Genomic DNA, 13,724 nt, shown 5'->3' with positions numbered 1-13,724 from the left:
ATAGTTTTCGACTTGTGAGGAGCGTCAAATAAAAATCAATTTGGGGACCAATATCTTTATTTTGCCACATATTTAGACTTTCTACGATACGTGACGGCCGAGGGCTACCGTAATTAGGGCTTAACTCGTTGAAAAATAGTTTTTCGTATCGGGTACTGTTATAATTTCACATATGTTTTAAAGAGTGGCCTTATGAGTGACTCAAATGGACGTTGGGCACTGGTCTAGCAGCCAGACTCGTCAAACTAGATTTATTTCATTACAAGCTATCCGAAATTAAGATAATAAAGCGATTGTATAAGATTGCGTTGAGTCAACTAAATATAATGGCCTGTAGAGGCGCCACAACTATTTTTGTACTTCATTCTTGGCCCTCTATTTTCTGGTGAAACAACTTCATTCTGGTAAATATCCATGAAATGTCAGAGCAATGAAGTTGGTTCACACATTTCAGCTTCAGATTCCAAAAATAGCAGTTTACTCTACCACTATCTAACAAGTTTTACTTTAATTGAAACATTGTAAAAATGTGAAATTTTATGGAACAGCGTCATGACCTCCCACTTTAACTTTTCTCTACTGCTATGCTTGGTGCTTTGACTGTAGTGAATCGATTTTGATGTCTGGCTTCTGTTTATCTAGATCCAGACCAAACCGAAAATTTTGTCTTTTCTGATAGCCGACTCATCTCTGTGTCCTGGACCAACCTCTAATAATGTGAATGCAGAATCTTTTTCCATACTTTGTCGTACTTAAACGATGAGCCCTGTTATAACACTGCTACTAACCTCCAAATATTTCTTATGTTCATGCTAGTAGCAGAGCTGTGGCCCTGTTCACGTCTTACGCCGCGTCCTATGTGCAGTGACAAAAAAGAGTTGAAAATCTTACCTGTAGCAGGCAAGCCTGTATACTTGGGGAGGTCACGCAAATCCAGATACGCGGGTTACACACCACGTTTCATACAAAAAATTCACCACGCCATACAAATTCAATTTTCTTACCTGCTGCTGGTAAGATTTTCAACTATTCTTTGTCAGTGTGTGTCTAGCAGTTGCTGACAGAATTTTCGAATTTTTAAAAATGAAAGCTAAACGGAGTTCTAGTTCAAGCTCAGCTTTCATAACGGACTGAGGGACCTACTTTCAATGAGAACAGAATTTGAACATTTGAACATGTACTGTACTGGGAAGGTGTCTGTAACCGAAAAACGTGCTTGGTTCCTAACAGAGATGGAAGCGTTGGAATTATTATTAAAACTGTTTTTAACTGTCTCGCTCCATCCTGCCTTTATCCCTACCACAACCACCATAACGCTTTAACGACAATTCAAACTCATCTTACTTGACGATTATTTTCTTGTGCATCGGTGCCACATGAACTGTATCGATTCCATGGCGAATGTAGTGATAGTACTTGAGCAACTGTCGCTCGCTAGAATTCGGAAACTCATCATCATCACCATCCGGTCCATCAGTCATTATCAACGCAACCAATTTCTTTCGAAATTCTTCGCGTCGTTTCCGCATTTCCGTATAACTTCCGCTTGCTGAAATCGAATTTCGGAAAATGTTTTGTGGTAATGTTGCATTGGAACGAATCGAATTCAAAATGTTTTACGTTTCTTCGATTTCGACACTCGACTGCATTTTGGTTTGATATTCTTCGAATGGCGCAGAATGCGATCGGGAATCGTAAACATTCCATTGGTTCTGATCAGTTCGTTGTAAAACATTCGCGATTGATATTCGCCATTGGCGCGGGTATGTTTTATGTTGATTGATGGTGATGGTTGGGTGGACGACGTTCTCTTCATCGTATTGTACACAAGCAATTAGTTTTGCTCTAAAAAGCAATCAATTGCGTCCGTTGATAATTCATTAAAAAAACACTCGCGGCTCAAAATAAATAAATAAACGAATCCGAATCAGTGATAATAAAAGCCAAAATCCCCCAAAAAATATACAGAAAGTAGCGCGTAATTACAAGATTATTGCGATGTTTTTGGTATTTTTCTGTTTTATTGATTTAATTTCCGATTTCTATGGGTGCTTAGCAACTTTTATGAATTTTTTTTTTGTAAAAACACCGGCGGCATGTTGTAGACATATTAATTTATCAACCGGTTAAAATTGAAACATTTTTGTATACCTACCCATTCCTTCATTCCTAACTCCTACCATTCCACTCATCTACAATAATTTCAACGAGTTTCTAAAGCATCGTTGCCATAAGCTATTTTTGATAAGTACACGTTCCTCGGTATGTAACTCTAACATTCAACCTGAAAATAGTTATTTTCGTATCTAACTCCAACGAAGTGCATAAAATCGATCGCCCAAGAAAGGCAGTGAAAGTATAGGTATAGATCATCTTCAAGATACGGCATTTTCATACGTAACTTCACTTAAGTTTCGTTAAATGTTTCGTTCAAACATTTGACAGTCGACAAAAATTTTCTTAACACACAAGCATGAAAAACGTTATGTTTACCTCGGGGAGAAATAGGAAATAGATCATGTCCGGAGCGAAAGCGGAGGACTTGACACAGTCTAACCCCCAAAAAAAGAACGAAGAAATTTTTTTGAGACGCGGCAACTATGTATAGCCGAAAATTTGAGTTTCTACCCTTTGATCTTTATCACCACAAAACCTATTCTATCATATTCTCGCTTCAAAACGAGCAAAACGAGCTATCACATCACTCGACTATGTAGGTTTAAAATTGCCGGAGATACATCGTTTTGAATCTGTCATTTTCATACAAAATACTCCAAATTGACTTTTTCCAAACAATCAAAATCTTTCAACTTTCTCTGTATGTTTCTATCTATCTATCTGTCTGTCTATCGAAGGTCGATCTCGGAAACTAGTCAGCCAATCTCCATGAAATTTTGCAGGAGCCTCATATCAGGGTGGGCATAAAAACCACGCCACTACCCCAAGAAAAATCAGAATTTTGTTTTATTGGCCTCGAAGTGGTTTCTAAGTGTGGTTTTCGAGGGTCGGGAACGCGTTTTCGGCTGTAGCTCACGAATCGAAAAAAAATAGCGTAGGATGAAAGGACTAATATTTTTAGGCTCATGAGAGATAGAGAGTTACTTTCTTCGGCAAAGTCTCAGAGTTTTACGAGTAGAACAGAAAGTTTGAAATGGGTGGGTCAATTAGGGTTTTAGAGTTATTTCTTGAATGGTGGCAGATGGAAATTTACTTTTTTCGGCAAAGTCTCAGAGTTTTACGAGTAGCACAGAGGGCACAGAGGGGATTTTCGATTTTCTTCAAATTTTCGATTTTCGTCAAATTTTCGATATTCGTCAAATTTTCGATTTTCGTCAAATTGTCGAATTTCGTCAAAGTTACGATTGCGTCAAATTTTCAATTTTCGTCGAATCTACAAATTTTGTAAAATTTTCGAATCTCGTCAAATTTTTTAATTAGAAATGTTCTAAAAAGCAGTGTTGACTAAGCTTCTAAAATGACTGATATCCCATTAAAAATCTCGTCGAGAAAAGTGTGACGCAGTCTTTGAAGTACAATTTCTAAAATGAATTATATTGCTAGAGTTGAAGCTTTCAGCTTCGTTACGCAAAAATTAAATTTTACACCCAATTAGTTCAAACAAGATGGCTTAGTTTTTCTCATCATCTGCCAAATCATTTTTACCAAAAAAAATTGACTGGAAACAACCAAAATTTTACCAAAAAAGTCTGCGTCGCAAAGTGGCAGATGTTCAGGAACATACCAGCAAGAAAATTTATCTGCCACATGCGAAGCAGACTTTTTTGGTATTGTGTATTTCAGAGCTAATTCACAGGACTCTCAATGATTGACGCTGTCGGCAAGTCGATCACTTCTGCCACTTCACCGAACAATATTTTCATGGACAATAGATCATTTTCATGACCTTTTAAACGTCAGACACGATCCCAGCTGTCAGACATGTCGAAAAATATCGAATGAATAGAACGAACGATTTTCATGTAAAAACCAGTAAATTGAACACAGTCAACGTCAATTAATTGAGGTTAAGGACTACTGGACGAAACATTTAGTGGGGTTATGTTGACAAGTACCGTATAATGAAAATATGAAAATGATCTATGTGATGGAAAATTGAATTTCCTAACAAATGGTTTTTATTTTTAAATTTCGTATCTCAAAAGACTGACTCGAAGGCAGTGCCATCCCTGATTTTTGCGGTAGTGACGATAACAATTTCCACAATGGGAAATCTTTTTTTGTCAGCAAAATTATTCTTTTTTTGCAGCAAAATTATTTTTTTTATCAGCAAATTTATTCTTTTAGTTCAGCAAATTTATTGCTATTGTGACCAAATTTAATTCTTCGTCTGCAAATTTATTTTTTTGAAGCAGCAAATTTAATCTTATTTTGTCAGCACATTTATTTTTTTGCAATCTGCAAAATTAAATATTTTTTTAGCTATTTTTTAGCAGCAAATTTATTTATTTCTATCAGCAAAGTTAATACTTTTGTCAACAAATTTATTTATTCGTCATCAGCAAAATTAATTGTTTATTTTAGCTATTTTTTAACAGCAATTCTATTGATTTGCAACAGCAAATTTATTCTACTTTTGTCAGCAGATTTATTTCTTGTCATAAGCAAAATTAATTGTTTATTTTAGCTATTTTTTATCTATTTTTGGTGAAATGGATTTTCATATATTCTTTTCGTCACTAGTGGTGAAATGGACACCAAAACCCAATGCTTATCGATCAACACCTCTAACCATTCGGCTATTGATATATAATCACAGTGTAACAATTTTCAAAAGTTCATTTTTCGCAGCTGGTTGCAGAAAACGTTGTATGCAACACGTTGTGAAAGTGGTAGTTTTTGTCACATGCTTCGCTCGCTTCGCACGTTTGATAACATTACATCTAGTGACACAAACTACCACTTTTCGCAACTAGCTGCAGAAATCACTATTTCACGTCTTACGTCAACGTAAATAGTTATTGACACTACACGGACAATTCATTTCTTTTTACGAAATGGATACCAATTTTCATTGCACTTAAAAAGCGTTTTAACACGCCGAGCGATCCGGCCCATTGCCCCGGAGCGAAGCGGAGGGCCGCAATGCGAGCCGGGCGCCGGAACGGTGTCGGTAACTTAGGAGTTAATTTTTTTTCTCTCGCATCGTCTAATAATTAGTCTGTGTAATTCATTGCCCATAAAGAGCGTTTTAACACGCCGAGCCATCCGTAAACTTAGTTAAAGTGAAATTATTATGAAAGGTGTGCATCCTAGAAATTACGCATAGCGAAATTACGAAGCCCCATTCAAATCGAGGGATTAATGCTTTTTTAGGCACTAGGTGTGTAGATTGTCACTCGATACCGCAGGTCGAGCGTGACAATACACATCGTGTGCCTAAAAGATCTATCACCGAGTTGTGTACAACGTTTTTCGAAATAAAGGCAACGGAAAGTTCCACTTTTCGTCGCTTGTTGAGTTGACGTTTTCGTGTTAGTGGTGTTAGTGATATAATTTTATATGTCCTACTGCGGGACATATGCTGATTGAAGATAGTAATTTTCCTACTTATAAAAAAATAAATTTGCAATTGAAACACTAATAAATTTGCTGACAAAAAGCAATAACTTCGAGGTATTAATTTTGCTGTTCGAAGGCATTAAAAGTGCATATTACAAAACAATAAATTTGCTGACTACAAAGTAATAAATTTGCTGCCAGGGATTTGCTGCAAAAGAATTATTTTTGCTGCTTAAAGTCAGTAATATTGCTGCTCAGAAAGCAATAAATATGCTGTTCGAGTACTAATAAGTTTGCTGAAAATAAGACTAATTTTGCTGATACAAAACACTAAATTTGCTGATAAAAAAGATTAAATTTGCTGCTAAAAAAAATAAATTTGCAGAAAAAAAGAATAAATTTGCTGATGAAATAAATAATTTTGCTACTAAAAGAATAAATTTGCTGACAAAAAAATAGATGCCTTTCCACAATCTATTGAATCTATTCCACCTCGCGTCGCTCTGGTAGCCAACGTACACTCTTGACGAAATTTCCTATTTTCTCCTCTTGGTCAACAATAGTTTTTTACATAACTCTGGATAAAAAGTTGAAAAGTAGAGTTTTCGTGTGAATTTTGTTGATCCGAGGCAAAGCCGAGGTCAATAAACACACGAAAACGAGACGAAAACTCGAGAACAAAGTCCAAAGATTACCTCATTTTCGTCATCGAAGGATTAAAATGAAAGTTTACCAATATATTTATGCCTAGATACACCAAACGTTAAAGCTCGTGTGGGATGTGTAGAAAGGTAATTGCAGACAGAGATTCCTACTCTAGGGTGGGAATTTCACGCACATACATTTTTTTTAAATCTTCTTGATTTTTGATATGGGTGCGAACTGCGAACTCGGTGTAGAGTGTTTTCCGAGAAAGTGGAAATAGGGACGAACTCGATCTAGAGTGTTTTCCGGAAAATTGGAAATGAGAACTAACTCGAACAGAAATAGAAATTTTTCGTTTTCAGATAGCGTTAGTTTCTCGTAAAACACTCTACATGGAGTTAGCACCCATTCCACCTGGCCAAAAAATGAAGATTCTGTCCACTAAAATTCCAGAGCACGAACTGTGAATTTTTCACAGTTTGTTAATATTTTGTGAACAGAAGTCGATTCTATTTTAAAATTCTATTCTAAAATTACGAAGGGATAAAAAAAAGTATCCTCACTGTTTCATCAAATCTTTTCTTGATCTAAGTTTCTTCACTGAAATGTAACAGTAACTTTTAACTTCATCGCACTGTTTTTCGATCTATGAAAAGATTTCTTATGGGCAAATGAGCATATTCTTTGATATACTTACACTGTAGGTCCTAAAGTCGTCACCACAGTTGATATAACCACTTCAATTAAAATTGAATGTTCTTTAGAAGATTTGATGTAGTAAATCCAGGCTGGTCATAGTGGGCTTTTTGACATGCCGTTCTGGGCGTTAAAAATATTTTGACTGCCGCTTTGGAGATTGCCCTATGCCCTATCGACCGTCAGGTAACCAATTTTGCCCTGAGTAAACCTCTAAATTTTTTGAGAGTCTCGGTATATAAGGCTGACACAAGCAGCTGCCGCACAAAAAATGTTTTTTGGTCAAATCTTCCCAGCGCACAGAAAACTTTTTCTCGCTTAAGTTCCACCGTGGCATATTTGTAAATGAAGAAAGCAGAGCTGCATTGGGTCGAAAAAGCTCTTCGGAAGTTGTAGAAAATTCACTGCCAGAAGTGGGACTGAACAACTTTTTTTCGACAAGTCAATGTACATGAAATTATATTCATGTTTATGAAAGGACGTCACCTCACGTCACGATTTAATTACTTTAAGCCCAAATTTAAAATATTTTATCGGTAGAGTTTCCTGAAATCTACCCTGATTAATCAATCCACATTTTACTGGATTTCATACAAAATCAATTTAATGTTCGATTGTACCGTACAGTGTGAAGGGAGGAGAAATCATATCACCCTGTGTAAATTGTGGTTCTTTACCAGCTGTTGTAAATTCTACACTCAAGTTAATGTTACAGTCGAAGGCAGTAAAATTTCAGCATGAATTTGCTTCAGGTGTTTTTCACTGCCTCACAAATGGAAAAAATCCATGACCTGTTCCGTCTTTAGTCAACTTTAAGCCAAAATAGTTCGACGTCCATTAGACTGTTCTTAGAGCATTTTAGCTTCCTCTGAATTCAATGCTCTAACAGATGAGACATAGTTTCGTGAATGTTGATCTAACAAACTTGTAGGAGCAACATTCAGGAAGCGTTGTCTTATCTGTTGGAGGATTTAATTCAGAAGAAGCAAACTATTTCAAAACCAAATTTCGTTCATCATGAGACAAGTCATGGAATTTACCAAACATGTTCTCCTATTTTATCTATCACAAGCAGTATAGTCGGAGTGAAGATCCATATAGATTCTAAACACGTTTTTATATCCTTTTCATATCCTGAAAACAAGTTCTATATATGGATTATCGGTGACGAAGTTCCTCCTGCTTTGTATTTGTTCTATGTTTACAAGAACATATTTTGGTATTGTTTCATCTTCGGTTCGGTTGTTGCATTTATCTAAAAGCATATGTGTTGATTAAAGTTTGACAATTGATTTAAGACCAGCGAATCCAACATTTTAACTGATTTTCGTATGTCTTAGGAACTGAAGGACGGAAGAACCTGCACATTATACAGATATACAGAGAGTCCAAACCGAATTCATTTTTGTTTGCAAATATAAAAACGCAAAAATCCCGTTGTCACATTTTGACATTTCTAATTTTCTGAGAACATCAAAAATGTAAACCCCCATGTCAAACCGTTTCAATTGTTTCACTCCTAATATGAAGAATCTTATATGCTGGGAACATTCTACGTAAATTGGCGCGAACAGTACGATTTGGACTGTTTTACAGCCAAGGTATTATCTCCCAAAGGAAACACTGAAGGTACCGCAGATCCGCAAAAACATGCAGTGGATCCCTACTTTCGGGTGAATATAAGTAAAATCGAGTAAAATTCACTTTGTTAGGTTGCATCTCAATACTCAACACGCAGCTCAATACTCAACACAGAAAATTTTATACTGAACAGCGCAGTTCTGACAACATTATTACGCCAAACATCACAGATGTAAAAATCTTATAAATCTTATTTTCATCCGAAAGTCAGGATCGGTATTTCTTGCTATTTCCCTCAACAGATGGCATCTTGGTGTTGTCATTTTTATGTAAATGGTTCGTTGAGGATGAAATTGAAATTAAGAATTCTATCACACTTGCAGTTCTAGAAAATGATCATCAGATTCTGATTATGTAACTGAGGGAATGGATCACATAAACTATATGACTCTCCATACATTTGGTGTCGGGAATTTTCGAATTAGTTGTCGATCATGCGAACAATAGAATGTTCTAGTTCGAATTTCAGCTTTCAAAAAAGGATGCCTTGGGTACGCAGCTGTCAATTATCCGATAAAAAAATCGTTTTGTCTGTTGTGTGCGTACTTGTGGTATCCATTTTTGAAAGCTATTCGAAATTCTAACTGAAACAGTCTATATAGAACACACAACATAAAGCTTCTACTCTTTGCATGTTCGATAAATTTCTGAAGAAAAATGTCTTAAATTTCTAATGAGTTTGCGAAGGAGAAACAACACCAGCGAATGGTGGGACAGGGTATAGTTTTCTTCCAAAGCCAAAATGTCAATCGTCATCCACAGAGAAGCCAACACAACTTTACTTTGAAGTTTAACGAACAAATTTGTTTAAGTTGCGGTTATGTTTGCTTCTGTGGATGACGGTCGGTTGTTTTCGACCTGTCAAAATTCGTTTTTACCGTACGATGGAAGAAACCTTTGGTCGAATAAAGGTAAAGGTAAATAGTGAGCGAATAAAGGGAAATTCAAGTGAATAATGGGGAAATAATGGGAATGGTCGAACGGTGGGACAAGATTTTTCATTGTTGTTTCCCCCTCGTGAGTTTCGAACCAAAGAAATTGCGTCAACCTCTGAGAAAATATTTGCACTTTTCAGGTAAATTTACCATTAAATTATAATTTTCTTATCTGAGTCACAGTACTTAAACGGAACACCCACATTTCGTTAAATGACAACATACGGATCATGAATCAAATCCACTCAAAAGATTATCAATATTAGACAAGAATTTCCATTCATCATAGATAAGGTTCGTTATCATCTAACAAAAATATCGCATTGCACTCACGTTGTTGTTCAGTTTATTAAAAAAAAGTCTATCTGCGTCGTAGCTGTTGTTTATTTGATCGAAATTTATAAATATTTGGACAAAAAATGCCAAAGGAAAACCCTCTACCGAAACAAAATGGACCGTTGGGAGGGTTGGGAGCAAGCACCAAAATAAACGAATGTTCCGATGTAAATGTGAATTGATTTTTTTTTATATCATTTATTGAGAACTGTTTCATTTTAGACAATCACCGTTTTGAAGCATATCATCGATGCTCCGATAGTGTGCCCTCCAGGCTACGCTCTTGATAAAAATGGAAAATGTCGACCGATTTACAAGTGAAACAATTTTTTTTAACGCATCACATTGGGGAATATTCTACACCTTCTAGTTGCAAGCTTCGTGTAATAAAATACAGTGAAACATATGGGTTATTGATTGGGTTATTGAATATACAAAATATTAATTACAGCACTAGTGTCATAATGTGCCAATAATCTTCCTTTTGCGTTTTATTCTTTAAAATGACAAACAAAAGATTGTGGTTGTGTTGGTGTTTTGCTTATAGCACGTTCTAGCAGTCACCAAATCCATACGTGGAAACGTCATTTTGCGACTCCTAGAGTAGCTACATATTACGCTCTGTCTTCAACTCATACCTGTTTATTCAGAACGTAGATAATAATGCACGGCATGCTTTTTACCTTTGTATGCTTGATAAGGGAACAGAAAGTAAAACTGTCAATTCGTTGGGCTTGAATTGACATTTGTTTCACTTACGGTTCACTTAGCAAGCACACAAAATTCAATACGTCACACCGAAAATTGCTGTCGGCCTTTTGTCCTTGTGATGTAATATTACAATACTCTCTTGCTAGGACATTTTTTTATTGAGGGGTGTGTTGAGGATGTTTTTCGAGCAGAAGGCAAGGAATGCATACCACACGCCTCAACAAAAAATTATTAAGCAAGTCACCAAGACTTGTGACCAGAAAATGCGAAAAACCGGTTTTGAGCAAGACAGTAATGACACATTTTTTGGCTGCAAGACAACAATAGTTATTTACGTAACGATTGAGTAGGCCGAAAGAGTTATGTATTAAGTTTTGAATATTATTGCCCTTAAGGGGAGGTTAAAGTCCCTGACAGTTCAGATGGTTTTGTTACGCCATCTCTCAAACAAAACTAAAATCATAAAATATGACTCACCGCGCCATCTAGATTTCGGTCATTGTGCATTGTCCTTTGTTTATCTTGGCATATCCGTTTTTATTTTTATCAGATTTATAGAATATTTGTCAGATGATCTCGCATTATCAAACCCAAAACTGTAAAATATTTTTCATTTGTACACAAAATCATATTTCGCTCTGTTCCACACACAACCAAACACATGAACAACACAAGCGACCAACAAATAATTTCACCACAAAATATCTAAAACTAGGTAATCACACCGCAATCCTCAGTACGGCCCTTATTTGTATACTATCGTTCAATCAAAATCGTCAGAAATATTATGTAATTTCGATAATCGACAAAAACAAAACTAAATACCCGAGATGCGCGTCACTAATAATTTTTAATTTTTTATTTACTGACTCTTTCATCACCGGAATGCTTCGATCTGGTTTCGAATTACTTTGAAAATTTGCAGGATTCAGAAAAACCGTTCAAAGTTATTGAATTACTTATTCCTGCCAAAAGCTCGATAGTTTTTCCTAAATTGTTCCGCCGATCATGATCACATCATAATAGTCGGAGTTGTATTTGCTGCGGATTGTTCAAATAATAGTCGATCCTTTGACTACGATTTATTTTAATTTGTTGTCTCAATTGTGTATCGAAAATGTTCATTCATGTTGGTATTCTCATTCACAAAACAGACACACAAAATTGACCGACCCAGCAGCTCAGTGCTAAAGGTGCTAAATTAGGGAACTTGTAAGTATGGGTGTACAGGTTCAAATCCTGCGGAGCTGTGTGAAGAATATTCTTCACAATTTGTGAGATGAGCTGCTGGGTAGGTTTTTTTAGAATAAAAAAAATCTCTTCAATAGAATTTACCAGAAATAAATTAGTCTCCTTGTGTTTAGAATTCAAAAATATTCACTTGCATTTCGCCTAAATGTTATCATTTTATGCAAGGAATGTGTTGGACTAGTTCTCTTATTTTTTAGTTAGAGGGTTCAACTGCTAGCTACGTACATGTTTTATTATGTTTTATGTTTCTGACTAAATGAAAACTAAAAAAAAAAAATGTTTGCCACGAGAAATCGAACTCGAAAACCCGAAAGCAAAAATATTTTGCAGTCCAGCGCCTTATCCACTACACCACAGTAGACATACTGTGATACAACACACATATGAAGTTGAATTGAACTGTTGCAGCACAACTAATAATTATTGAAAACAAGAATAGACCGGCTAAAGCCTAATGAAGTGTATCAATTTGGTAGTTGAATACTTTACTATGAATCTGATGAAAATGTGTTTACTGTTCAACAGCTGGATATCGATTGATGAAACTATTCTTCCTGCTTGCCTTTTATTATCTCACGTATTTGGTAGCTGGTAGCTCCAGAAAAAATTGATAAAATAAAAAAAAACCTCACTAGGCTTTAGGCGGTCTATTCTTGTTTTCAATAATTATTATGAGTTGTGCTGCAACAGTTCAATTCAACTTCATATGTGTGTTGTAGCATAGTATGTCCCCTGTGGTGTAGTGGATAAGGCGCTGGACTGCAAAATATTTTTGCTTTCGAGTTTTCGAGTTCGATTTCTCGTGGCAAACATTTTTTTTTTAGTTTTCATTTAGTCAGAAACATAAAACATAATTAAACATGCAGTTGAACCCTCTAACTAAAAAATAGGAGAACTAGTCCATTTAGGCGAAATGTAGTTAATATTTTTGAATTCTAAATACAAGTAGACGAATATCATATCTGGTAAATTCTATTGAGGAGATTTTTTTTTATTATAAAAAAAAACGGCAAAAATTGACCTGGCGCACTCATATTCATATGTGGAGTTATGTGAAGAATATTCTTCTCATAACTGCACAAGTTGCCGATGCGTGGGATTGAACCCGTGGCATCCTAATCGTGGCACTTTGACTTTTAGAGTGAGCTACCAGGTCAACCGACGATGGTTGATTTTTAACTGAAGTAAGCAATTCTTACTCGCCAAATGACAACATAAATGCTCGATGTAAAGACAATTTCAATTATTTACAGTGATGCATCCTTATAATGCACAAATAAAAGAAAAAAGACAGTCTGAAATAATAATAAAAAGTTTGACACAAGAAATCGAGGCACATAACTAAAAAAAATCAATTCTATCGCTTTATCCACTACATCACAAAGAACATACAATGACGCACAAATCAAGTTCATTTGAACTGTTTGAGCACAAGTAGTAATAACTGAAACAATAGGAATTGCAAACAAACGCACATATTTGATTTTTTATATACAGTCAATTCGATTCAATGCGTTTATGTCATCCATTTCGAATTAGTTATTTATGCAACTCAGCATCATAATGTTTGAAAATTACGAACCTTAGATGCCTCTGTTGCATAAAACGTTGTATGAATCTCGGTGCATAATTACACATCTAAGGTACGGATTTACACGTTTCGGTACGGATTTACACGTTTCGGTACGAATTTACACGTTTCGGTACGGATCTACACGTTCCGGTACGTATTTACACGATCCAGTACGGATCTACACGTTCCAGTACGGATCTACACGTTCCGGTACGGATCTACACGCTCCAGTACGAATCTACACGTTCCGGTATGGATTTATATGGCAACGAATTTCTACAGAACGTACAAATTCGTCGCAGTATAAATACGTTTCGAAACGTAAAAATACGGATTTACACGTTTCGGTACGGATTTACACGTTCCGGTACGTATTTACACGTTTCGGTACGTATTTACACGTTCCGGTACGTATT

General features: G+C 35.9%; 1 protein-coding gene and 1 long non-coding RNA gene across 2 annotated transcripts in view; one reads left to right on the top strand and one right to left on the bottom strand.

Annotated features, from left to right (window-relative positions):
* LOC119075409 (dynein heavy chain 7, axonemal) overlaps positions 1 to 2,032 on the bottom strand; it is a 30,106-nt gene extending 28,074 nt beyond the window's left edge. The window contains exons 1-2 of the mRNA XM_037181854.1: positions 1,621 to 2,032; positions 1,345 to 1,549 (exon numbers count right to left, since the gene is read on the bottom strand). Of these exons, the coding sequence (XP_037037749.1) occupies positions 1,345 to 1,549; positions 1,621 to 1,816 (401 nt within the window). The 5' untranslated portion in view covers positions 1,817 to 2,032. The remainder of the gene's footprint in view (positions 1 to 1,344; positions 1,550 to 1,620) is intronic.
* A 7,736-nt stretch (positions 2,033 to 9,768) lies between these two features.
* LOC119075412 lies at positions 9,769 to 10,060 on the top strand. Its single transcript, XR_005087385.1, has 2 exons — positions 9,769 to 9,940; positions 9,996 to 10,060. It is a non-coding gene; the product is annotated as an uncharacterized LOC119075412 (long non-coding RNA).
* Positions 10,061 to 13,724: the final 3,664 nt, after the last annotated feature.

The sequence above is a fragment of the Bradysia coprophila genome, unplaced genomic scaffold (assembly GCF_014529535.1).
Source record: "Bradysia coprophila strain Holo2 unplaced genomic scaffold, BU_Bcop_v1 contig_200, whole genome shotgun sequence".
Taxonomy (NCBI): Eukaryota; Metazoa; Arthropoda; class Insecta; order Diptera; family Sciaridae; genus Bradysia; species Bradysia coprophila.
This window is presented reverse-complemented; position numbering and strand designations above follow the sequence as displayed.